Source organism: Stenella coeruleoalba (assembly GCF_951394435.1).
Source record: "Stenella coeruleoalba genome assembly, chromosome: 5".
NCBI lineage: Eukaryota > Metazoa > Chordata > Mammalia > Artiodactyla > Delphinidae > Stenella > Stenella coeruleoalba.
Genome location: NC_137150.1, coordinates 57,958,456 through 57,984,204, shown reverse-complemented (window position 1 = coordinate 57,984,204; position 25,749 = coordinate 57,958,456). Strand labels below are relative to the sequence as shown.

The 25,749-nt window shown below is 38.4% G+C and overlaps 1 protein-coding gene across 3 annotated transcripts in view; it reads left to right on the top strand.

The window, feature by feature from the left end:
- PEX5L (peroxisomal biogenesis factor 5 like) overlaps positions 1–25,749 on the top strand; it is a 245,100-nt gene that overhangs the window by 53,536 nt on the left and 165,815 nt on the right. Inside the window, exons 1-2 of one of the 3 annotated variants that reach the window (XM_079921708.1) lie at positions 9,032–9,416; positions 10,904–10,975. In XM_079921708.1, coding sequence (XP_079777834.1) covers positions 9,324–9,416; positions 10,904–10,975 — 165 coding nt within the window. In that variant the 5' untranslated portion in view covers positions 9,032–9,323. Of the gene's footprint in view, positions 1–9,031; positions 9,417–10,903; positions 10,976–25,749 lie in introns of those variants that run through there. The other 2 variants (XM_079921707.1, XM_079921706.1) reach the window with 2 other exon arrangements.

The following is a 25,749-nucleotide window of genomic DNA, read 5'->3' as shown; positions in this document are numbered from 1 at the left end:
ATTAGTCAAATATATATTAGTCAATGACTAATTTTCTATATTAGTCAAAATATATTCTGTCTTTCTCTCTAGCTATCAATCTCTGTCTCTATCTCTCAAAAGTTTTTTTGTTTCATCGTACTTTTCCTAAAATAATTTTACATGTTACCAAAATAAGTGAGTGCCTAGCATGTGTTGTTTGTAGGCCCATTCACTGCTAATTTAATCCCCGACTACAGAAAATACAGATGCTTTCATCACTTACAGTTGCCAGTATTGAAAAAGTAATCTTATGGTACACAAAGTGATAAATTAAGCATGTCAGAATTAGTGTGTGATCAGCTCTCAACTAACAACACACCAATTGTAAAAGACTCCATGGCTGACATACACTGACCACTTTAGTGGCCCTCAGCTGCTCTCCTTGCTCCACTCTTCTTTCCTCCAATCCATTTCCCACACTTAAGCCAGAGTAGGCCTCCTAAAGCACAGATTTGTTAATGTCCCTCTCCTGCTTAAAACCCTGCGTGGCTCCACATTGCCTTTAACATAAAGATGTGATTTAAGACCCCACCTTCCTCTGCAGCCTCATCTGAGATCACCCTCCCAAAACCCAACTCTGCTTCAGCCACACCGTCCTCCTTTCTGATGTTAGAAGACCCTGCCACCTCCTAACTTTGGTCTTCCCTCTGTATGCCCTCTCTTCCACCTGGATGGCTTGTCCTCATCATTCAAATCCCAGTGTCTCTTCCAGGCATCCTCTGATCTTTACACAAAGTGAAGTCCCATGGTCTCCTTCACATCTCCAGACTCCTCTGTCATAGGTTCCTCACAAGTTTATAACTGCTTGCTTAATTACCTCCTTTCCACTGTAGGCATCGAGCTTTCCGAGACAGGGGACCACACCTCCCTTGTGGGCTCTAGAGCCCGAGATTTCAGCACATTCATAGTGGATGATCAAAAATACTTAGAGGATGAGTGAATAACACAGCCCCTGACCTCAGGAAGCTCAAAATATAGCGGTAAAGTAGACCAAAAATATGGCAAAATCTATTCCATTATCACCTTAGACATGACACCCAAGTCTCTTTTATTGAAAAAAAAATTGATATTTTGAATCTATAGAATGTATTAAAAATAAAAGTTTAGTAATATACTTTTATTGTAAAATACAATATATATAAAATGTTTAAAGTAGTACGAGAACAAAATGAATATACTCCATACTTATGCCAAGGAAAAATAAATTACCATATTTGAGAAGCTCCCTCTATCCCTTATCTCATCACCAAATAAGGGAGGTTTTATAGTTGTTTATTTTTTGAAAACCATTTCTTTCTTATCAACTGATTAAGTCATATGGAATTTCCTGTAAAAATCAACAAAGTGCAAAAAATGTCATGTGTATTTGTATGCATTTGTGCTTATTTTTGGATGTCATATTTTCCGAAGACGTCAGGAGTGATCCACTACCTATTACTCTTTTTGTGATTACTATCACATAATTGTATTGACTGAATCTAGCATGCCTAGTGCTAAAAGGTTGATCATGCATCAACATGAAGCAACCCTTGTTCTAAATTAATACGATTTTGTCTGAACAAACTCATGAAGTATTTGAACGTCTGACATTGTCACGCACTCTACCTTGCATCTTCCCAAGTTAAAAAAAAATTGCCTCGTAACTCAAATATACAGTTTCTAGCCATCAGACTCCTTTTTACTTGAGCCAAGGATTCAGAGGATACTTGATCTCAGGTGGTTGGTGACAATACTTTATATAAATAAAACTATGTAAACTTTGCCTTTCATTCTATGCCACTTTATTTTTCCCCTCATTAGCAGTAATACTTTCTATATCAAGCAAGGTGTTAGTTGAGGTTTGTCAAAAAGTTGTGTGTGAAGGGCTACATGTCCCCTGGACTCTGCTGTTTTAATCTTTTAACTGATTGTCACATGTCCAGTGGATAAATGAGCTGTCCATGGCCCAGATCTTTCTTGCACCTGTACATCCTGTGGCTTAGAAGAGCTCCCTGCACAAGTAATTGCCCAGAAGCCTTTATCCATGACAAAGATGAATGGGAACCCAGACCTGCCTACCTTCTAGGGATTTCCATGTCTTATCTATAATGTTGTCATCAATGAATTTATAAGCCATTGCAGAAAAGGGATGAACAAAAGAAGCCATCAGGAGACTGATGGAGAAATGATGAGAGCTGTAGTGTTGTATTAGGATTCCTGAGGTTATCAAGGCCACGGGGGAGAGCCCAGAGGTAAGAGTATTGGGCTATACCTCCAGGGAATATCACTCTCAGGAAGAGGAAAGATATATTCTAAGCTGTTGTGGCTGTGTGTAGATTCATATGAAAAAAAAATATCCTCAAGTTATGTTAGCTATAATTTTTAAAAAGCTGGTTACAAGTCAATGAGTCACATAGATGTAGCTTAATGGTAAACAACTTTAACTTTCTGCATAGATTTTCTGGCTGAAGCACAAACTTTGGGTTGACACTTGTCAGAAACAAAATTTCATAGACAAATTTTTCTCAAGCACTGTCATCAATGTCATCTATGCATCATAGAGGCATAATATACCTGGCAAACAGAATGCTTATAGAGGCAGCAAGTTTTTTCTTTCCTTTTTATTAAAATTAAAAGATTGCTGTTTTCTCTCACAAAGACATGAAATCATCATGTCCAGATCAGTGGTTATAAAGAAGTCATTAGCAGGTGTGCGATGCCAGGTGCACCAACCAAGTGCACCAGTGAGAGAGAAAAGGAGCCACTGGAGAGGCCAGTGATAAGTACTGTTTTTGATTTTGGCATAACACGCTTCTAGCCCCCGTCTGGTAGGGCCAATGCATATAACAACAAGAAATCATGTCAATAAGGATCAGAAGCAGAGCATCAAGTAACAATTTGAGTTCTAAAGAGATTATTTCTTATTCTTCTCAAGCTGCAAAAATATAGAATACATAGTTTGTCTTCTTATTAGTTTTTGGGGGGAAAGGAGACTTTTTATGTGATAGGAGTGTTTATTTACCATTTGAGGATCCAAAATAATGGCAGTTCTCTCAGGCCCCTTACCTGTCTTACACCAACAAGCACTCCAGCACTGCTCTTTGAGTGATGACAGGTAAAACTGCCAAATGGGAGTGCTTTTAGTTTCACCTTGCCTTGGAAATAGCGGAAATAGCACCAATACCACATAATGCCGAGAAATCTAGTAGGCTGAAATATATATCATTTTTCAATCATCTTCAGCAGGCAGGAAACAATTTTTATATATCAGTCATTACATGATATACCACTGCATTTACAGCTTCAAGAGCCTAGTCTAGAGGAGATGAGAAAATGGTTTTTGTAGAGACAAGAACCTTTCAGATGAAAGAATTGGACTCAGAATTTTCCTGTTAAGTAGGATATCATTTTTTGTCTGTTTTTTTTCTTTGAATGTGGTTTTGTTTGGTTTTGGAAGTGAGGGAGGGTTAAGAAGAGTGTATTTATTGTCCTCAAAGTAATGTGGAACATTGCTGCATCTGACATAACTGAAATTTCAAGTTTAATTTTTTGTTTTCTGCCTACTTAATCTCAATAAACCACCCAAGTACTGTACTATTCCTTAGAGCATATGTAACCCCTCTGAGTAGCCATTAGCCATCTTAGCCCCGCCTGAGTCTTGCTATTTTTGTTGGATGTACCAGAGGTAAATACTTACTGCATAGCCCAGAATAAAGTGAAGTTATTTTCAGAAAACACTGATGATCAAAGAATATGAAATTAAGGACGACGATTAATATCAACGGGAACTGCCTATCACACCCTGTATTCGTCTCAGAAAATTGAGTTGTTTGATCACTTGTTTTTGACTGAGAGCTATAAAAATCCCAGCCCTTTGATCAGAAATCCTCTTCCCTAATCTTAGTGATAGGACCTATCACTAGCACTAGAAATGCAGTTCGCTGATTTGCTTTTCAAATGAAAGTAATGATTTGCTGTAGGTTTAACACATCCTAAACTTTTAGTGCTCTTATTTTGGAAGCTTACTAAACCAATGGTTTTGCTTTTTGAGTTTTAAAATTAAATTAAATTAAATAAACCTTGGAGGGAAAGAATCTGTAAAACTGTAATAGTATGTACTATATGTACTATACTTTAAAAATAGTATATACTATATGTACTATACTTTCCCAATTAGTCTTAGCCTTAAAATCAGCAGATAGATGGACAGATATGCAAAAAGCAAGTATAGTAAAATGTTAGTGGTAGAATCTAGGTAGTAAGTTTACAGATGCTCACTGTAAAATTCTTGTAACTTTGCTGTATGTTTGATTTCTTATGATAAAATATTGGAAAAGATATGTAAGAAGGTGCATACCTAATACTGAACTTGTGTTCTTGAGAAAATGTCATCGTACAATGACATAAGATTGAGCAACCTTAATGGATATTTATGTTGGAGAATTCTCATCTTTCAAAAACCTGGAAAATAGAAAATATTCTAAGAAGCTTTAAAACTCTTCAGGTTATTTTCTTATAGACCAAGAGCCACTCTAAAGATAGGAAAGGCAGCATTAAGGAGGGTCTTCAAGACTATAGTGAAAATTATAATGTGCATCACTGCCATTTTATTGTTCAACTAGTAAGTAACTGGAATATCTATTTTCCCAATTACACTTAGCCTTAAAATCAAAAAATTACTAAATATCTGGTCATATGCATATGACTTAAGACATGGTTTAAAATGCATCAACATATTTGTTGTGCTTACTTTCTTTTTTCACCCAGCAATATACCTTTAGGACAGAGTTTGATTACCATATGTTATGTTTGCTCAAGCCTGGCCCGGAAACTAAAAAATTACACCCTGTGGCTATTTTGTTTTTCCATAACATCACAGTTGGTGGGGGGAGAACACAACTGTGAATGTCTTTAAAAAAGAAAAAAAATAGTTCTTGAAAAATGCCAAGTGTAACAAGCACCTCTGCAAATAATTCTCTGTAATGAATTTCCCCTTCAGAAGGTTGATTTCCTCCATCTATGAGAAAAATAAAAGATCTGCAAATTGTCCTTTTAATTGGTAAGGTGACTACTTTCTATTTAAAAGGTCTGTCCAGGCTTATGTCCTAAATGGAGAAACTCTCAAGCTTTTATTTCAAGTCTTTGGGGAGAAACTCCTCCCTCGTTTTCTGTTTTCTCCTTTCATTGTTTCTTTGGCTCCCACAGCAGTGGTGTTGGTAGATGTGCTGACACTGCAGATCTTTTAAAAAAAAGAAGGGACATGGGACCAAAATATCAAAAACTGAAAGCTAATATTATAAGGGAGAGTGAAGAGGAAAGGGACATATTAAATACAATAAACAAAACATCCACTTCGCCATCCTACCACATTGGCCACAAGGGACAGAAGCAATAACTGTACCATGAAACTTACATTTAAAGAAAAAAAAAACTAGTATTTATCCCTCCAGAAACATATTAAAGGAAGGGTAAAGCCCTGACCCAGTCGCTTTTCTGCAAAGGAGACTTAAAATGAGTCTTTTCTATTGGCAATTGTATAGATCTCTCAAGCAATCATATTTTGTTTTCTTTCTTATTATTATTATAAAAGAAATTCATTCTTATTCCAAAAAGAACTGCCAAGTATAAAGAGAACACACAAATCATGCATAATTCCATCGCCCAGAGAAAAGGATTTTTAATATTTGGTATATATCCTTCTAGATTTTTCTTATGTAAATATATACCACAAAATTGTAAATTTTGAAAGAGAAACATGCAGTTTTTCTCCAAAAGCACTTTGTTCTTACTTTCTTGCTTCATGAATTATTCCCCTTCACCCTCTGGTATCTACATTTTCACTTTCATTACTGCTCCTTCTTGAACTATGAACATACTCAATACCTTTACACAAGGAAATGGGGGAAAAACTATAACTTTCCTAGTATTTTCACTCTGTATTTTTTGTCTTTTCACTAGCATTCTTGCTCCTCTTTCTCTCTCGCTCTTTTTTTTTAAGCTGTGGCATAAGAACACTTAAGATGAGATCTACCACCTTAACAAATTTTCCCCTTTCCCTTTTTATTCAAGTTTTCTAAGGGAAAATAAGTCCTCTCTCATCCTTACCACCAATATATTCATTAATTTACTCTAATCTTGGTTCCACCTTCACTAATTCACTAAGTCATCCTGGATGACTTCCAAAATGTCAAATACAGTGAAAGTGTGCAGTTCTCCTTATTTAACCTTTCATCAGCATTTGACACCATTTATGACTTGTTTTCCTTGGACTGCATTCTGGCTCTCCTCCTAAACCTATGGCCACTCCTATTCTGCCTCCTTCACTGAGTTCTTTTCTTTGGCCCATTCTTTAAATATAATGATTCTCCATGACTCCAGCCTTAGTCCTCTTCTCTTCTGACTCTACATTTTCTTTTTTTAATGAGTTTGACCACTCCTACAATTTTAATTATCCCCATCAATCCATATGTCTTGCCCTATCTCTCTTCTAAAAATATAGATCCATATAACCAAGCGGCCAACTGGATCTTTCCACTTGGATGAACTTTCCACAGACACCTCAAACTCAGCAAGTATCTTCTTAGCACAGTATGTGCTCCCCCCTCTCGCTGATATCCTATTCACCTGGTGGCAACACCGTGTAACAGCTGTAACGGTGTAAATAACAACAAAGACATTTCTGAAAATACATGATACAGACCTGACCACTGAAAGAAGTAATATTTGCATTTATTTTGACATCTATAGTCAATCATAAGGTGCATTTGGGACTAATTCATACAGTTAGTTCTAAAAAGGGCTGCTAGAGAATTTGATAATTAGGAGGACATTGGTGACCGTCAAGAATGCAACTATAGTAAATTGCAACCTGATTGTGATTGGTTTAGAAGTGAAGAGAAAGGAAGGAACTATGGCTAGTGAGCACGGACCACTCTTTCAAGCTTGATGGTAAAGAGATAAGAGAGATTAAATGAATGTCATTAGGGGAAGGCAGATGTGAGGAAGTCGTCTTTTAGAACAGGGAAAACTGAGCAGTTTTGCAGGCTGCAGGAAGGAAGGTGGTCGTGAAGAAGGGATTGAAGGTAGGAAAAATAAGAAGACAGGAACTGAATACTGACAACCACAAAGGGAGTAGGAAGGTCTTTGCTTCTTTTGTGTATATTATTATTCTTCATTAACATTTGCTTAAATAAATTCAGGTCTACTATTTATCACATTGCAGTATTAAATAAGTAATAGTCATAATATTTTTTGTAATTTTATATGCAAACCTTTATATTTATTTTGACATCTATAGTTAGGCAAAAATTGTCATTGAGGCTAATTTGTACAATTAATTAAATCATATGTTCCTTTTCCTTTTCAAAACTTCCCTTATATATTCCATTCCTAGTGAGTATGATGAATCCTCTTAATTCAACCCATATACAACTAGTAGCTTTCAGTTAAAACTCTTACTTTTTCATAAACTCATAACTCTTATTCTAAAATGAACATTGGGTACTTCATTTGTCAGGTCTCTATCCCATCAAATTTTATTACTGTTTTGTTACTTACTTGCAAATTTTCCTTATATAATACATTCTATGTCTGTGGCCATATATGGTTTTCCTATACAGTTTCCAAGTTTTATGGTTTATTTAGTTCAAGGGAATAAACCCAGCTTTCTGTTTCACTTTTGTGGAGGTAGATAGGGTCAAGGAGAGCTGGTGGAACATTTACAGAGGGGAAAGATTACCAGTTAGGCTCGATGTTCCTAAGAAAACAACAGCTCTGATTCAGTGGTATTAAAAAATTTGGCAGTACTAAAAAATAACTAGACAGTTTTCCTACCAGTTACTCAGAAAGGGTTCATAATGTGTGAGGGAGAGGGGAGATACTGTGTTTGGAGTTTCAGAGACCGGACACTTATCCTGAGCTGAAAGCTTCTCACAGGGAGGGAGGCATTCTCAGCAAATGATGACTATTTCCTTCCTTTCCTCACTTCTCCCACCTCGAGGTCCTCACTGTTTTAGCTTCACTGCACTGATGCTCCCTCCTCAGCTGCACTGTTTTAGCTCCACTGCACTGACGCTCCCTCCTCAGCTGCACTGTTTTAGCTCCACTGCACTGAGGCTCCCTCCTCAGCTGCACATAGGGGAGCAGTGCACAAAATCGGCTTTCCACAAGCAGCATGCTCAGGCTGAGGTGGACAGGGGCCTAACCTTACTGCCTCAGTTGAAATCCTCAGCCCCAGTGGCTGCCAGGGGAGGTGGGCGGAGCACAGGAAGTGATTACCCTCGGGCTTCTCCTCCCACAGAAGCCCTGCCTCCTCACGCTTGGACAGTGGGGAGGTTAGCTTTCTTTCTCCTTCTAGTTCAGTCCTTTGGCTAATGTGAAAGACCACGCAGAAACTATGGAGTTGCTTTTTGTGCTTGACAAAGTGCAGAGATAGAAGACAGGGATTCCCGGCTGGGAGGAGGGAGGAGAGCTGAAGACCCCGGCCTGGGCTGGCTGATCTAAGCAGTCAAAGTGGGAAGCTGAGTGCTTGAAAGAGGATTATACTCGCACTAGAAATAAGCAGTAAGTGAGCGAATAACCATTATGGCTTAGAAAAGGCTTAATCCCCCTGGGTTATGGGGTGAGCTAGAAAATATTGCTTAACTCTAGAGTAAAACTGGAAGGCTTCTGACTCTGTGTACAGTTAGTTGTCTGCTGTTTGGAAAGTAGGGGCTTAAGAGCAAGCCCAGAGCCTCCCCCACTCTTGGAAAATGCCAACTTCTACTTAGCAATAGTTGGGATATAATCTCCTTCCCTAGCCTCTTCCTGATAAAATTTAGTAATAAACCAGATAGGGAGTTGGGATTAAACTGGAAAAGTGGAATCTGGTATTGGCAGAAATGGCGATCTTGAATTACGTTCTGTGAATGCCGACATTGTTATATCTATTAGCAGTGATTTGCTAATCACAAGAAAGTCTGGGGCAGGACATTGAAAAGGGAGAATTGAAAGCTTTTATGACAGAGAAGCTGAGTAGTCCATATGCGTGAGATGAAATATAAAAATGTGTATAATAATAGATGGAGGGGTTTTTTGAGCATTAAACTAGAAAAGCAGTCAGGGAACATATACTTGGATATAAGCTAGAAAAGAAGAAATTTTAGTTTCAATAATTTTTTGTGCAAACCCCAAATTTCACAATGTTTACAAAGTCAAGACAGTGATTCGGGGATACTTCGATTATTGTGGTACACTATAAATAGTGCTGCTGGGCAAGATCTGTGGTTCTCTGGTCAGCAAGTTCTGGCAATGAAGCCACTGCCGCTGGTGCAAAGAATTCTGGGATGTCTGACAGTGAAATGGATGGAAAGACCCACATTCCATCTCTACTTAATGTCCTTTTGTCCAGAAGTCGGGTCATGCACATGAGCTACTTGGTAAGTATACAGATCAATATTCAGAAAGGCATTTCTTAATGTTTTGCATTAGAGGGTCTCTGGACAATATCTTATGGCAACCAGTGTACTAAAGCAAAGTGGTAGGAAGGAAGTCCATCTTGATCAAAACCAACCTTGTTCTTTTTGTTTTCCATCAGTCCTGAAATGGAACCTCAAATGAGGACAAGAATAATAATAGAGAGAAATACTGTGGCCATCTGTTCTGTTCTAAGTGGTTAAACTCATTAATATATGAATGAGAATTCAGATTTTATTTATGCATTCTAGTACTTGAAGATTCAGAAAAAATATCTTTATTACAGAAAAACAACCCACAAAAATAGGAGGTATGTTTATTGGGGAGGAAATATGGAAATCTGCTTTTGAAATGTTATAGGAGAAAAAACAGACAAGAATCGTTTCCCACAGTATAAAGAAGATTTATGTCATGTTCGCTGAAGGTTGTAATTCTTCCCCCAATGAGATGAGGATCCTAATATGGCACAGTAGATACAAACATAAGAAATATTTTTAATTCCCTTAATTCTAGTTGATATAATTAATACCGAGAGCAAGAATTGCTTTTTTTAAAAATAATAACCTTGGATTACAGCTAATTATGTAGTGAATTTTCTTTTCTTTTTCTTACTGGTCCTCTATGAAGGTACTATGTTTCTGAAATTATGAAGAAGCAACTGTCATTCCAAATGGTATTTTGTTTAACCATTGCAACTGGGAGAAAGAAAAAGAAAAGACTCAGACGTATTATCTTTCTCCTGTAACACAACAGTAAAATGATTGTAATGATCTATGTCCTTTTCTAACTTATGAAGTTATGAACTTTTGCTATGGGGAGCATAGATGGGGGAAAATGCCAATAAAGTACATTTTTTAAAATGGTCCGTACCCTACCAACTTTTCAAACTACCTAATTTTGAAAATTATTTTACTTATCTTTTTAAAATTATTTCTGAGTTGTTTTGCCAATGTTAGTTTTCATCAGATTTATAAGCAAATACAGAAAATCTGAAGATTCGTTACCTGAGTGGTGCTATTCTTGCTTAGTCTTAAAAATATATAAAGGATTAAAATAAAACATTTAATAGTTGAAATCTTAAGCATAATATAATCACTAAATGCAGTTTCGGTCTTTAAGAAAAATGTGCTGGGACTCTTTAAGGAGTTGCTTATTTATCTCGAATTATTAAAGAATCTTTTCTAAAAATATACAATTGAAGAAAGAAAGGAAGCATAACAATATTCAGAGAAGGATTAAAAGTATAATTTGGATGGGAGAGGCTAAGCAGAAGCCAGCAGTTTAATGAAGATATTTTCTGTTGTCCATGAGAGATTGGCATAAAGAATGATGTATTATGACTAGTGAACAATGCTAAGAAAAGACTTTTATCTTTAAGAAGTATTAAGTGGGAATTAACATTATTAATGGAAAGAAACTAAATGATCATTTAAAATTATTCTTTCACAAGAAAAGTAAAGAAAAAGGATATGGAAAACTAAGCAGTGATGAAGACCTGAAAATAATTGTTGATCAAAAGCAGGTAAGTGAATGCTTACATGCATTTTCTAATGCTGCATTGTAGATTTTTGACAACTGAAGCCCTTTGAGCTTTCAGCCCTGCCCTGGAAGCTATATTAGCTTAGCTCATCTAACTGAGGCCTGCATAATAAGATAGATTTTGAAAGCAGCTAAGCCTCCCTGTCTAACGCCTCTGATGCACTGACTTCTGCATGATGTCAACATGTATGTCCTGTATGTAAGAATGATGAAAAATAAAGCAGAGCAAGATAAGAGAATTTTTGGAAATTAAAAGCCCCACTTGAAAAATGATATCAGTACAATGATAATTTGTTGGAAAAAAATATTTAAATAAGAACCAGAAAGTAAATTATTTTGAAAATGAGAAATGCTACTATTAGTGTAAGACAATAAATATAAGTTAAGAGGACAGGGATATAAGACTTTAAAAAACTGAGAAGTTTAAACATATTGCCCAATTTACTTTCTCAGATTGTCTGCAGTAAATTTAGAGACTTTTTTAAAAAACAAACAAAAAAAGAAGCTATTTAATATTCTTTAATACTGCCTGTGATTTGAGAAACATCTAGCTTATATTTCATATGGGCCCATAAGGTGAAATGAAAACTGCTTAATATACTGTAAACAATGACAGGTAATGGAAGGTATCCAGCTCGTGCCACTGAATTGGCATTAGACCTTAACGTCTTTGTTAATTATCAGGGAGACAAGATAACTGCACATCTATTTCATGTGTAAGTGGCTCTGATTCTGATGTAAGCTCAGGTGGAGACAGAGAAATAATTCAAAGGAATCTGAGCAGATGAAGAAGTTAGAAAGAAGGCAGTCAGCAAGTTACAGAAAGCCAAGTTGAATTTAGACAGTTTCCTAATCAATCATGCAGTCTGTTTTGCATCGTGGTGATTGTATTAAAGGAGCCATTGTGTTTATTTCTGAAAAAAGGAAAAATGATCATCAGAAGATAGCAACCAGAAACAATTAACTTACCAACTGGCTTATTAGGCCTGGAATAATTAAGGTAACTGAAGTGGTCTTCTGGGGAAAACTGAACAAAGCATCTCCCCAGGAGGTGCAGAGTATGTCCATACTACAGGGTTCACTCAAACTACCTTCAAGTTTTTCTTGCCTTATCTTCACTCTCCTCCTGCTCCTGAGTAAACCAGGGTGGAAGAGTGTTGGATATGGCCCTATGTTTCTACTCAGCGCCAAATTGTCAGTTCGGTTAATAAGATAAGTGGGACTGGAGCCTGAGTGCTCTGCTGGGCTATTAGCTATCATTTTAACTATGCCAGATTAATTACTTGGGGTGTGTGATCTCCATCTCCCATAGATCCTGTGCTGTAGACTAGCATTCTGATGAAAGGACTGGACCTCCCTGGCAAATGAACTAGTAAAATACAATTGAGTATATTATGAGAACATATACCTATAAATTTCTCTATTAAAATTAAAAGTTTTACTTTTTATTTCTTCTTTAATCATGTAGAAGTTAAATTCCTACTGTTTTTGTACTTCTTTACTATCATTCTACCCCCAAAGCTGCTTTTGTTTTCTTTCTTTCTTTTCTTTAGTTTTTCCTAAAGCTTCTTTTTGTTTTAAGTGAATTTGGGGATTCAGAAAAGGGAGTCATTGTTCTTTTATTCTCGTGGCACTTTTCACAAAATTTATATTGTTGTGCCTAAACACATTTTATTAACTGTTTAGCAATCTTTTAAAAAAGAGAATGCACTTTCCTCCTTCTTCAGAAAATAACACTTTTCCTGCCTGGATCAAATGAGGGAGGATTCAGTTTCTCAGTCACTGTTGTCTCTGTAGTTATCTTGTTTCCTCCGGTGCCGTTGGACCAGTTGGCACCAGTTGGCAGTGACCCAGCTTTGCTGAGTCATTCATGTCAAAACATGTCTCAAAAGATGAGTAATTATGAATATGAGTTGGCTTTGGTGTTTGCTGTTGGCAGTAAGAGTAGTCCTTCCTTTTGGGGAAGGTTTATTTGGTGTTGATGTAATGAACAAATCCTAGGTAGAAACAATGACAGCGTTGACATCTCGAAGAAAAATATTTGGGAAAACACTCTAATTAGTCTTTATAACACTACAAAAAAATTCTTCCTAAGTTTAAGAGATCAACTTTAAAATTGTATGTGTGTTTATGTGTGGATGTGGTAAAACACTTTTTTCTAATAGTGCTTCATCTCACAGTTGTTATATATATTTTGGCAGGGGGGAAGGAATCTTTATGTTCAATTTAGTCTTCCTGTGTCTTTTCAGAAACATGGTAGAATTTTGTTAGTCAATCTTCATATAATTGCAAAAAGCTTTAAATAAAATAGTTGGAGTGCTGTGAAGGGCAGAAGTCTACTAAGCTCATTTAATCTGTCATTCAGAAGCTGTTGCTCTACAAATGCTGTGCAAGCTATATGCCGTTTTATCAGTCCTGTGATTTGCCAGTCTTGTACTTCCACAGAAAGCCCACAATTTTGCTTATGTAAGCAAATTAATAGCAGAAGCAGCCCAGTTCACTCTGGCTGCCCACATTCAAGGGGGTAAAAGGTGATTTCTGTGTTATTTCTACATAAGAAAAAGTAATTTTGGAAATGTGTAAGGTTTTCTTCTAAAAGGCAATATTGTGCTTCTCTTTTTGTGAAATTTTAGTGGCAAGATTTATTTGAGATACACATGAAAACATTCCAGAGAATTCTTAGATTAGTGTTGATGTCCTAAAGTAATAGGAGCTGCCATATAATATGTAATCACACACCCACACACTTCTATAGTCATTTAAATATAAATGTATCACATTGGCATTGAAGTCCATATTCTCCAAAAATCCCTAGAGTTTTCAAATTTCAAGCATAGGAAAGTAATCAAAGGAAGCATTAGATAAAAATCTTTATACCTCTAAAACCCAGACATTTGATATAAATATATACAGATATTTCATTATGTGTATAATTATATAACATACATAATAGACATACATACAGTTATTATATACATATAATTATAATAAAATATATAAAATTAGTTCTATATTTGGCTTTCTAGAATAAATACATATTTAAAAGAAATTTTAAATATGGATTTTGGATTATTCTTATTATTTATTAAAATATTCTTTCCTGACTGGAAGGGGGTGCGTCTTTTTTAGGAATAGATTTCATGTACAAATGAATTTTCTTTGAAGTTGCTGAGATATCAGGGGTGGGAGTGGGGGAGTAGATGGTCAAGTACCTTGAGTAAGTGATTAAAAACATTAGCCACTTTGAATAAATTATAAATTAATTCTATTTTAAATTACTATTTTTAATTAGAGTCAGTTTAACTCAAGGTTTGTGATATGTTCACCAAGATAGCTTTTTTTCTAAAATGTTTTCAAATTCCAAGCAGACTTAAAGGAGGTAACCAAGGCTGACACAAAATTATAGAATATTATCACTATAAAGGGGATACACTTGTAGGTTCAAGCATTTTTCAAAATAGTTTTCACAGTATGTCGTAGATTTAGTTGACTGTAGGACTCAGAGTTGCAGCTGCATATCTTTCAGTGCAATAAGGTGGGGAAATGTCAAATGTCAACCCATGACAAAGGGAACAAGTGTATATGGATCAGAACCATGGTTCTCAAGTTTTAGCAGCCTCAGAATCCTCTAGAGGGCTTCTCAGAACACAGATTGCTGGGCCCCACCCACCCCCAGAGTTTCTAATTCTGCAGATCGAGAGGTAGGGCCCCAGAATTTGGATTTCTAAGTCCTCAGTTCCCACTGCTGGTCCCAGACCATACTTTGAGAATGGCCGGGTCAAAGGAAATAACTCTTGCAGTTCTAAAGAGAAAAAGCATACGTATGACCTGTGATAAATTTGACATTCTTCAACTGGGCATTACCTGGAAACCTAAAAACTAGAATTCATAGACATCCAGTATAATGATGCTGAAAACAAGAAAATCACGGACATTTACAACTAAAGGTGCCTTAGAGACCCAGGTTTGAATCTGACTGAATTCCACTTAGTAGCCTTGTGTTCTTGTGGTAGTCTTGTGATTTGAGGTGTTTCCTTATTTGTAAAATACTACTCTTCTCTCCCCAGCTCTTAGAGTTTCTCTAAGAAGATGAATTTATAACCATTATGTCATTTTAAGTAGCTAGTCATCACCACCTATTAGTCTGCTTGGCCTGCCATACAAAATATCATAGGCTGGGTGGCTTAAAAAAGACAGATTTCTTTCTCACAGCTCTGGCGGCTAGAAAGTCCAAGGTAAACAGGCTGGCATGGTTGGTTTCTGGCGAAGGCTCTCTTCCTGACCTGTAGATAACCAACTTCTCACTTTATCCTCACATCCTCATATGGCAGAGAGAGAAAGAGAGAGAGAGAGAGAGAGCGAGCTCTGGTGTGTCTTCCTCTTTTTAGGGCCCCATTCTTGAGGCATCATTTAACCATTATCACCTCCTTGCAGGCCTGTCTCCAAATACAGACACATTAAGGGTTAGGGCTTCAACATATGAATTTGGAGGGGACACAAACATTCAGTCCATAACACCACCACACAACCCCAATTCAGCAGACAGGAACATTGAGATCTAGAAAGGTGAATCGAGTTTCCCCCGAGTCCCTGCTTAGGTACACAGAGAGGACTGGAAGCCAGCCTTCCCTCCCAATGTGCAAGCCAGTACACCATCTATCATCCTATATAGCTCTCTGCAGTCGCCCATTACTGGTCATCCCATAGGTGGGCATTAAGAAGCTGTTTTGCTTCAGTACTCTAATTATATAAAATAACCGTCTACTAGGAAGTATCATAATTGGCCAGTATTTATTTATTGAACCCTCACAGGGATAATCTTTTCCACAAACACTCCTTAACAGTTTACTTCCCTCTTGGCCCCTATAGCTTATTAGGAGAGAAAAGTCCTTCAAAACAAATGTGCACAAAATTAGAGCTGAAGGGTGGTTGTTGCCATCCACTCACCGTTCCCGTCCCTACACAGCCTCCTCCAAGAGGGCCTTGACCAGACGTGAGAAGTACCATGGAGAGAGACAACACATACCTTTCTTAGCCCAAAACCCTTATGAGAGTCTCCTTTTAAATTTGTAGGAGAAGCCCGAGCAGAAAGCAATGGAAACTAGAATTTCTGTGATTTTTCTCTAAAGAAAAAGAAGAGACAGAGTATTGCCACCCCCTTGTGTTTCCAGTAGCACATAAGCATTTGAGTAGGATTGTAATTTTATCCTAGTGGTCATTGTGGGAATGCATCCTAAAGAGGAAAATATAGGCCAACGTAAAAGAAAAATGGAAGAATGAGAAAAACAGATTAACAGGAAAAGATACTGAGCTTCCTTCTGCTACCAGTTAGTGTGGTCATACCACCATCTAAGCAGCTGACCTGATTCTCGGACTCATAAATAGTAAAAGGAATGGGGGTGATATGTATCACTGCCTTGTTGTACTCAGCACCATCTGGCCAGTGCTTTTTTTGCCATATCAATATGGTGACTTAATTTAAATATAAGTCATATCCCATTTACCTCTGAGAGGCTTATAAAGCTTGAGACCCTGTCTCTTGGCGTCATGTATAACACTCTCCCTGGGTACCTTCTTGGAACCCCATGTTGGTCACCAAGAACAGAAACCCCCTTTAGACTTGCAGAAAAGAAACAAGCTGGGCAGCCTGCAGATTCTGAAGCAGGATACAGTGAGACGCTGGAAGGACCACACACATTATGCCGTTGTGGTTGCCCCCATTATGCTCACAGCAGACATAGGCTCATTAGCATTTTCCTCGGAAAGAGTGATAGATGAGAAATGGTTCAATGAAAATAAGCCATATTTAGGTGTGATGAGAGAGGCCAAAGCTTTTCAAATTTGCTATCTATCTGAAATCAGCACTGGAGTAAACAGAGATTCACTACTGTAGTCCAATCAGTGCCATCTTGTCAGCAAAGCTATTTATCATCAATAAATGTACAAGGCAAGGGGAAAGTTTTGCACAAGGTTAAATAGAAAAATTACTGCGATAAAGGCATTTTTACCCATCTTTTATTCCTAAATATTACCTATTTGTGTCAAGTAATATGAAAATAGTTCTGAGTTACTGGTAATTGAGAAGGGGGTGAGGGGTGGAAATCACAGTAATGCAAAATATCTTACTTTATTTTTCCTTGTAAACTCACAATGCTGAGAGGTTTTTTTGGATTTTTGAATTGATGCATTTCAATTTAGTATACTGATACCCCTAGGCATCACCTCTGACTCTAGGAAAAACAGAAAGGGCAGACCTAATATCTTAATTTCAGAGTCTTCTGACACATTACTGAGATCTGAAGATAGAAGGCAAAAAAATGTAGAGGGTCGCTCTTTATAGAGTGACACAGGGGCAGGCAGGAGACACCTGAAATGAATGAAGTAGGAGGCCATCGTCCTAGTTTCTAGTCTTGGCTATGCCACTTACTAAGCGGAAGACCTTGGAGTGAGCAATTTAAGTTCTCTGAGTTTCTGTTTCTTCATCTGTGAAGTGGAATAATACCATCTGGCTCAGATGTCTGTTGTGCGGTTCAAATGGGGATGCGCCTCTGAAGAGCCTTGTGTCCAGCTCAGCCTCCTTTGGTCAGAACCAAGTCTAGAATCCGGGACCACTGCTATTTTGTCTCATGCTCTTTCCATCAGCAGCTCACACTTCCTGAACGTTGAGTTGGTTGTTGCGTCACATTTTCACTTTGCTTATTCCCACTGTTTTCCTAGTAAGCAGTTTGCATGCCTTCTGTAAGATACTGTCAGTTACTCTAGTCTGGTGCCCTTTCGGGGCTCCTGGCTCCTCTGCCACTGCTCGTGTTGGCCATTGTGAATATAGCAGAGTTGTTACACAGTGGTTAAGAGGGAGGCTTTCACAGTCAGGAATTTGAATGAAAACTGGCTACAGCCATGTAGTAGCTATATTACCTTGGGAAAATTAACCAGCCTCTCTGAGCCTCAGGCTGCTCCGCTATAAAATGAGGAAAATTCTATCTACTTCGTAAAGTAGTTGTTAGGATAAATAAGTTGCTGTAAACAAAGGCTTAGCAAAGTTCATGGCATGAAATAAGTGCTTTATACATGTCAGGTACTGGGGTGGGTGAGCGGTGGGAGTTGATGGTAAAAGCCTTAGATTTAGTAGGTATAGAATCCCCTTGGATTTCTTCAGGACTGAGTTATAATTCTAAACAATAAAGTCTATTCTGAGGTCATAGATACAAATGTCTCCTTGGATCAACCAAGTACAGAAATGAGGGGAACAGACTGTGTGTAAGAAAAATAGGGAGTGAGGAGGACAGTGGCTATTGTCACAAGCTGGCCCCTCTAGAAGAAGCAGCACCTACCAGCCCCAGCTGATTGCCATCTTGTTGAAAAATGGGCTCAGGATCACCACATATACTAATTTTTCAAGAGAAGCAATTAATCTGCTGCTTTTTAAATGTTTACAACCAGTTTTTAAATTTTATAGCAATGTGTAGTCAAACAAAATAGTGTGGTTCTGTATACAGCCCTGAGGTTCCAGTTTGTGACCTGTTACGCTCATGAGACTCTAAGATCAAAGAAGAGTAGGATGCCGACATGGGCCCAAGTGGGCCTCTGCTCTCCCCGTTTCTCTCCTGCTTTACATCCTCTCCCTTGAAAACTAACCTAACCTGGTTGTCGATCTGATTAAAACAATAGACATTAAGATATAACTGTCAGGGCTTCCCTGGTGGCACAGTCGTTAAGAATCCACCTGCCAATGCAGGGGATATGGGTTCAAGCCCTGGTCCGGGAATATCCCACATGCTGCGGAGCAACTAAGCCCGTGAGCCACAACTACTGAAGCCCACGCACCTAGAGCCCGTGCTCCGAAACAAGAGAAGCCACCGCAGTGAGAAGCCCACGCACCGCAACAGAGTAGCCCCCGCTCACCACAACTAGAGAAAGCCCGCACGCAGCAACGAAGACCCAACACAGCCAAAAATAAATAACTTAAATAAATAAATAAATAAAAAGATATGATTGTCAGATGGTCTTCAGTCCCCCGGAGGTTCAAGTACCTCAAAAGGGAACTTGTTACCTAAAATGTAAAAAATCCCCATTTGATAAAATGAGTAGGTCAGATATTTGTAAGTGGAGAAAGTATTGCTGATAGTTCCTATTCAGGACTTTTACTACCTCCTAGTCTTACCAACTTAGCAACTCAGAGAGTAAACAAGGTACCCGCCTTGCAGAGTAGCAAGTACCCAGCTTTCCTCCACCAGCCCCTCTTCCCCAATTTTGCAAACAGTAATGCAATCCACAGGGCTCAGTGAAAAACTGTAACCACTGAAAAAGAGAGACCATGAGTTACCACTTCAAGTTCAACAAATATCTTAAATGCCATTATATGTCTTTATTTCAAGATATTAATGTACAGCCTATGTTCATTAGATGCAGCATAAAAAACTGGACTTTCAGACTGGAAAAATATATAGATGTAAGTAATTTTCAAATAGCCCATTTTTTTAATCTACTGGGGAAAAGTGCTGGCAGCATGTTTAGTCACTGAGAAAAATAAATGCAAAATTGAAATGACGTGAGCTGACATGCTGAATGTAAAAATGATGTGATATATGAAAATAACAGGCCGGGACAGTAATGCTTAAACTCAGCCATTTGGAACACAACTTGAAAATAAGCCATTCACCCTTTCACTGTGGAAGGTTTGTTGTGCTTTTACTGGTTTTGTGTTTGGGGAATTTGTTTTGTTTTGTTGGTGCTGGTGTTGTTTTAAGTAGATTCATCTGGTCAGTCTGAGAACTGTAGACATTAGAGCTGGAAGGAATTTCAGAAGATAATCTAATCCAGTGGTTTTAAAACTGTGCTCCGTGGACCCCGTTCCCAGCCACTTTGAACAGAGGAGGGGGTTCATGCGCGTGGCGTCACCCCTTAGAGAGTAAGTTGGCCCCAGGTGCGCAGACAAGCTTTGGGTGATGAAAGGGCACTGCTGCTAAGAAGTTTGATTATATTGGTTCTACTTCAACCAGAATAAGTTGAGTCTTAGATAGGGAAGTAGCTTGACTGTGTCACTAGGTTATCTTATGTCACAGGGACTGTTAGAATTCGGGTCTGCAGGCTCTCGTCCTGGCTTCATTCATCTATCCCTATAACTGCCTTCCTAAATTCAACTTCTCCTTAGCCTTTCTTCCAGACTCCCTCATGCTGGTAAGCTAGGCATACCAGTCAATCCAGAGAAATCACTTGAGAGGAGTGTGTCTTTCAAGTGCACAGCTAACTCTATTAAATTTGTCTGATAAGCTTTTATGAAAGGATGTTTATATGAGATGCTTCCTACTTCATAACGAGGTTCTCACAAACTTTGTGACAACTTCCCAGTTTTAAAAGTGGAATTTGAATCTCCTAAGATGCCCCTAATGAGCTTAGCAGAGTGTTTCCTCCACGTTGAAGCAGAGGGTTTTTCCACAGCTCATCTCCCAGGTCTTCTGCACCTGGATCAACTTATCATCTCCCTTTCAATTGGCCTTGGGGATTGTGAGCCCGGCCCACAGTTCAGCATCTAGCTGCCTAGTCGGTCCATTCTGAACGGGTTGCCAGCGCTTTGTCTAATGAACCTTGCCTGTGACTCACTGGTTACTAATTCCATCAGTGTCTATTGTCATAAGGGCTTCGAAAAACAGTTGTGGGTGGAAATATTTATACTGAAAAGATTTATGTTACAAATTCAAAATCTGATAAATAAAAATGACTAAGGAACAGAAAGACTGTACAATGTTTTTTTGTTGTTGGTTTTTTTTTCTTTTTTGATACTTAAACAGCAGAGAGAGTTTAGAGAGTAGACTTCCCTTCCTCTCTTCTGACTTTGGACCTAGATGCCTGTGCTCTGCCATTGCCCTGACCTTGTCACTTCTGTGGTTGTGCTTTTATTTCTCTCCCATCCAGACTTTGCAGTACATGTCTTTTCCTTTCTGCTCAGCCCCACTCTCTGATCCCCGCCTTTGGAATGTGTCTCTTATTCTGGCACTGCATCTATAAGGTTTGACAGAAACACAGTTCTTGCAAACCTGCTTTTTTTTTTTTAATGCTCCATTGCTTCCTTCTCTTTCTTCAAAACAACTCTATAATTCTGTGATTTCCATTTTTAGTCATTAATTTTTCACATGGTCTACCCCCAGACAGGGTGAGTACCACTTCCTATCTTGTGATCTACGAAAAACACATGCACACACAAATCTTCATTCAATACAATTGTTATTTATTCCTCATCATAGTATTTTTTGGCCAAATGATCTCATTCTTGAAATATATGAATAAGTGACTTATTAAAGAAATGGTGAGAGAATGTACCATCTCGGCTTTGTGCTAGAGGTTCTGAATAGAAAGAAATGTTCATTCATCACTCTTTTCTAACTAAATTATCTCATTTGTATAATTAATGAATAATTAATGAATTCTTGTAGAAAAACACTAAGCATGGAAGTAGTTTTCTTCCAGTCAAAGGTTGTCCAGTTATCACTTCCTTACACTCTCAGCTTTTATCTTTAAACTTTAAATGTGTCCCCAAAATTGACCCATTAATTTCTGTGAACTATGGGAATAGCTTCTGACAAAGAAATGAGTGATGGTGCATCAGCTGATGGATTTTTTAAATCAAGTTGTTTAGTACAGAATAAAACAAATTGAAGCTCACAAACATGCTTAGTTATTCTTAAACTTTTAAGCTAAAGATATAAAACCTTAGGAACTCTGCATTTTAAAAAAAATGGAAGAAATTTGTCTTTCACTAAATGAATGAGCAATCTTACCCTTTCATCCAGACTCCAAGGAACTTGATTTAAAATCCTTCCATTGTGGTTTTATGAACCACAGTAGTCGTACAAGACATGCATGGACCCCAACACTGCTTGGGTTACAGGTGACAGACACTCAAGACACAGAGAGAAGTGATGCTTCTCGCTGCCTCCCACATATTACACAGACTCCTCAGTTGGGCTTGCAGGCCAGGGATGGTCCAGTCCCTGACAACCCTGTTATCCTTCTCCATGCCCCATTCATACTGAACAACTTGAAGCACCCCAAGTGTGTAACATTCTTCCTCCCTTTTTGCCTTTGTCCTGTGCATGTATATACGTATATATATGATACACATCACAAAATCTTCTGATATATCCCCTAAGACTGGAAGGATATAGATGGAGGGAAGGAGCCCTTCTCATGGTTCTGCTAGAGACTTTCGCCTTTGAGAATCCAAATGCTAGGAGAGGAGAAAGAGAATGAACAAACCCCTCTTGGCTCTGCAGACAGACTTCCTAAACCCCATAGATGTGGGGCCAGGGGGAGTGAGAAGTGTAAAAAAGAAAACAAAAGGATCCTAAAAAGCATAAGGAGCAAATGGGAAAACAGAAAAATCTGAGAACCTATTGTTTATAGAAGTTTGGTATGTAAACAATTTTGCTATGTGTCTTCTGGGGTTTGGTTGTGGGGGAAATATTTAGTTACATTTAGCACGTTTACACATTTTGTTGTTCTAAAAAAAACTGGTACTTGATTCTGCCCTGTTCCCAAGACACTTCCTCTCATGTGATACAGGAGGGGGAGCAGTGGAGAACCCAGCAGAACCAGGTCAGGGATGCTGGCAACATTTAGCTGTCAGTATTCAGGAGGGACAACCAAGCAGGGAATCATATGTTTAAAAACTGGTTCTAAGATAGACTACGTGAGCAAAATTAAATTGTCTTCCTCTTAATTATGAGGTAACTTAACTTCCAAAGATACATGGGATGCTGCTTTTGAAAAAAAAATAGCATTATTTTGATGGAAATGATCTAACTTCCTACTTCATTCATTTACTTTACAAAAACTTCTTAACAGCCTATTTCTCACAAGGTATTTGCCAGGTGCTGGGACACAGAAATGACATAAACATAGGCATGGCCTTTAAGAAGCCAACAGTACAGCTTGGGGCTTCGGTCAATAGGCAGTTATGGTGCAGGTGCTGCAGCAGATTTGGGACTGAGGACTTCAGGGAGTACTTAGGACCCTCAGGCCTCTAAGATGTGTATCATTTCCCTAGTCATGGTCCTGAAAGAATTAGAGTCTTCCTAGTGTTCAGTGTATTCCCAGGACAAGACATGGTTTTGGGGAACAATGACCAAGTATGTTTTCTAGAGCCTAGATGTTCAAAGAGAGGTCCATGGACCAGCAGCATCAGCATCACCTGCATTTTGTTAGAAATTCATACTCTGAATCCCAGACTGAATCAGAGTCTGTAAGGTTGGGGCCCAGGAATTAGTTTCAATGAGCTTCCAGGGAATTCCGATCCTCACTGTGGCTTGAGGAGCACTGTTTTAGATTTTTCAAATTTAGGGTGTCAAGAAAAGATCAGTTATTATTTTGGTAAAGATGTTAAACTTTTATTTCCAAGGACTACAAAAGAAAAGGAGTTAAGACAAATTAAGCATCTTAAGTCCTTAATTTCACTGTTCCTAACCTTGCAAATATTCCCTCCCAGTTTCATTCATTAAAGTGAACCTACACAGTAATCAATCCTGTGACCCAGGTTGTTTCCTAAAGAAAGTACAGATGATGGAGCCTAAGAGGTAAAACTTATTAAGGTAATCTTTGTCTTAAGCCCTTCTAATCTTAAACCACTTTTATTAAAAGGTTAATAACAACACACAATTATATAGCATTTACTATATGCTACATCCTGTTCTAAACACTTTATATATGTTAACTCATTTAATCCTCCCAATAAATCTATGATGTAGGTACCATCATCCCCGTTTCACAATGCACACTAAGGCATAGGGAATTTGATGCCAGGCTGCTGCATTGCACAGCCCCAAGGAGATGTGCTGTGCCCGCAGTCTGTGTGGCTATGCACGACTGCTCCGGGTCGAAAGAGTTCACAGCTAGGAAGTTATCCTTTCCTCATGCTTCCCTGACTTATCAAGGAGATCTGTTATTATCTTGACTGTGCTAGGACTGTAATAGGGTAAAATCTGAGAAAGGCCTTCTGTTTGTAAGGGAAAGATATATAGGATAGGGAAAAGCATAAATCAATTAAGATGGGCAAATTGGAAAAGAAGTATTCTCCCTTCAAAAGACAATATTCGTGTGTGTGTGTGTGTGTGTGTGTGTGTGTGTGTGTGTGTGTGTGTAAAAGAAAGAGAGAAAGAGTGAGGGAGGAATAGAGAATGTGTGGATACATAGTCATAAACACACATGCCCAGAAGCAAATCTATGAAAAAGGGCCGTTGCCCAGTCCTTGGATAAATGCCCACCTCTGAGGCCATTGGGACCCTGCACTGTACTGAATGGTAGGACCAGGTAACCAGGCAGCCTTGCAAGGGAACCAGTAAAAGGCAGGTACTGCATTAGGGTTGCTACTCAGGTTCGAGTCCTCCCATCTGAGGTGCTTCTCATGATAAGTTAAATCCTTCCTTTGCACCTAGAATTTTCTCTGTGCTCACTACATTTGAAAAATTCCATCCCTGGAACAAAAAAGAAAGCGCATCGCTTCAGCATTTGTTGAGTAGCTTTCCGTTACTGGAGTAGATTGCTGTGCTCTGGAAATGTCTTTCCGCCAGCTGCCCCACAGGGACTGACCTTTCTACTCAGGCTAAAGTCCCTGCTGAACTATTCAGTACAGCTAGTTTATCCCGGGTTGTTGGCAGATCTCCAGTTTCCCTGCCTGCACATCTAGAAAAGTGGTCTGAGAATTGATATTCTGCCACCCCCTTCAGTCTTTCACTGGCCACAACTCTGCCCCTCCAAGCTCCTGGTGATTCCTGCAGCCTCCCAAAAGCAGCACTCAGCCTTTCTCCAGGAGCCTTACCTGTTGGTGCTGGAGAGCTGACAGTCACCCTTGGGGTCCCTTCTCACTGGTTACTCTGCTTATGAGTATACAAAACCCTCCTCAGAAACTTTGAACAAGATCAGAAGTATCACCCGTATTCCCAAGGACTCTTCATTTTACATAGTCCCTCATTTTTGCATAGTCACAAGCATAATTTAAATTTTTGCATAGTTGCAGTTAGTATGCATTCAGTTTTGTATCTCCCTCTTTATGTAACACTGTACCAGACTCATTTTTTCCACATCACTATTTAATTTTTATAAATGTGATTTTAATGGTTGCCTTATATAGAATCAAGGTGAGCCTTAGGCATTTTTTTGCCCCACAACTTTCCCTGGCTTGTGCAGTGACCATCCAGATGTTTCCCTTCTTCTTTCAGGATGCAAGTTATCAAATTAAAAAGGAAAGGAAGGGATTGCAAGAAAATTGTGTACATTGCTATAATTAGACATATACTGATTTACCGTGAATTATGCATATTTATGGGAATTTGCACATTGTCATCCTTTCATATCCCTCTGCACCTTTAAATATCAGTGGAGATGCCACCACACACGTTGCACTGCTTTTGTAAAACCTCAAGTTTAAATCACATCCTACACTGCAGTTATACATGATTCTGCTTCCTGAGGCTGACCACAGCCGAATCACAAACATGGATTTGCATAAATTTGGTTTGCATGAATTTTTAAGTTTGCTGAGAAGGGAAATTGACTAAATATTGTTAGAGCCACAAATAACTTGGGATATAATTTACTCTGGTACCACATGCATTGAGGACACAGATGTATGGACCCACTAGGATAGTCCAATGCCAAAAAGATACACAGACTTTAAGACCTATATTGAAGTCTAAACAACTTATATGAACAGGGTAATAGACTTAAGTCCTATGACTTCTTCATATTGAAAGGCAATGACAAAAA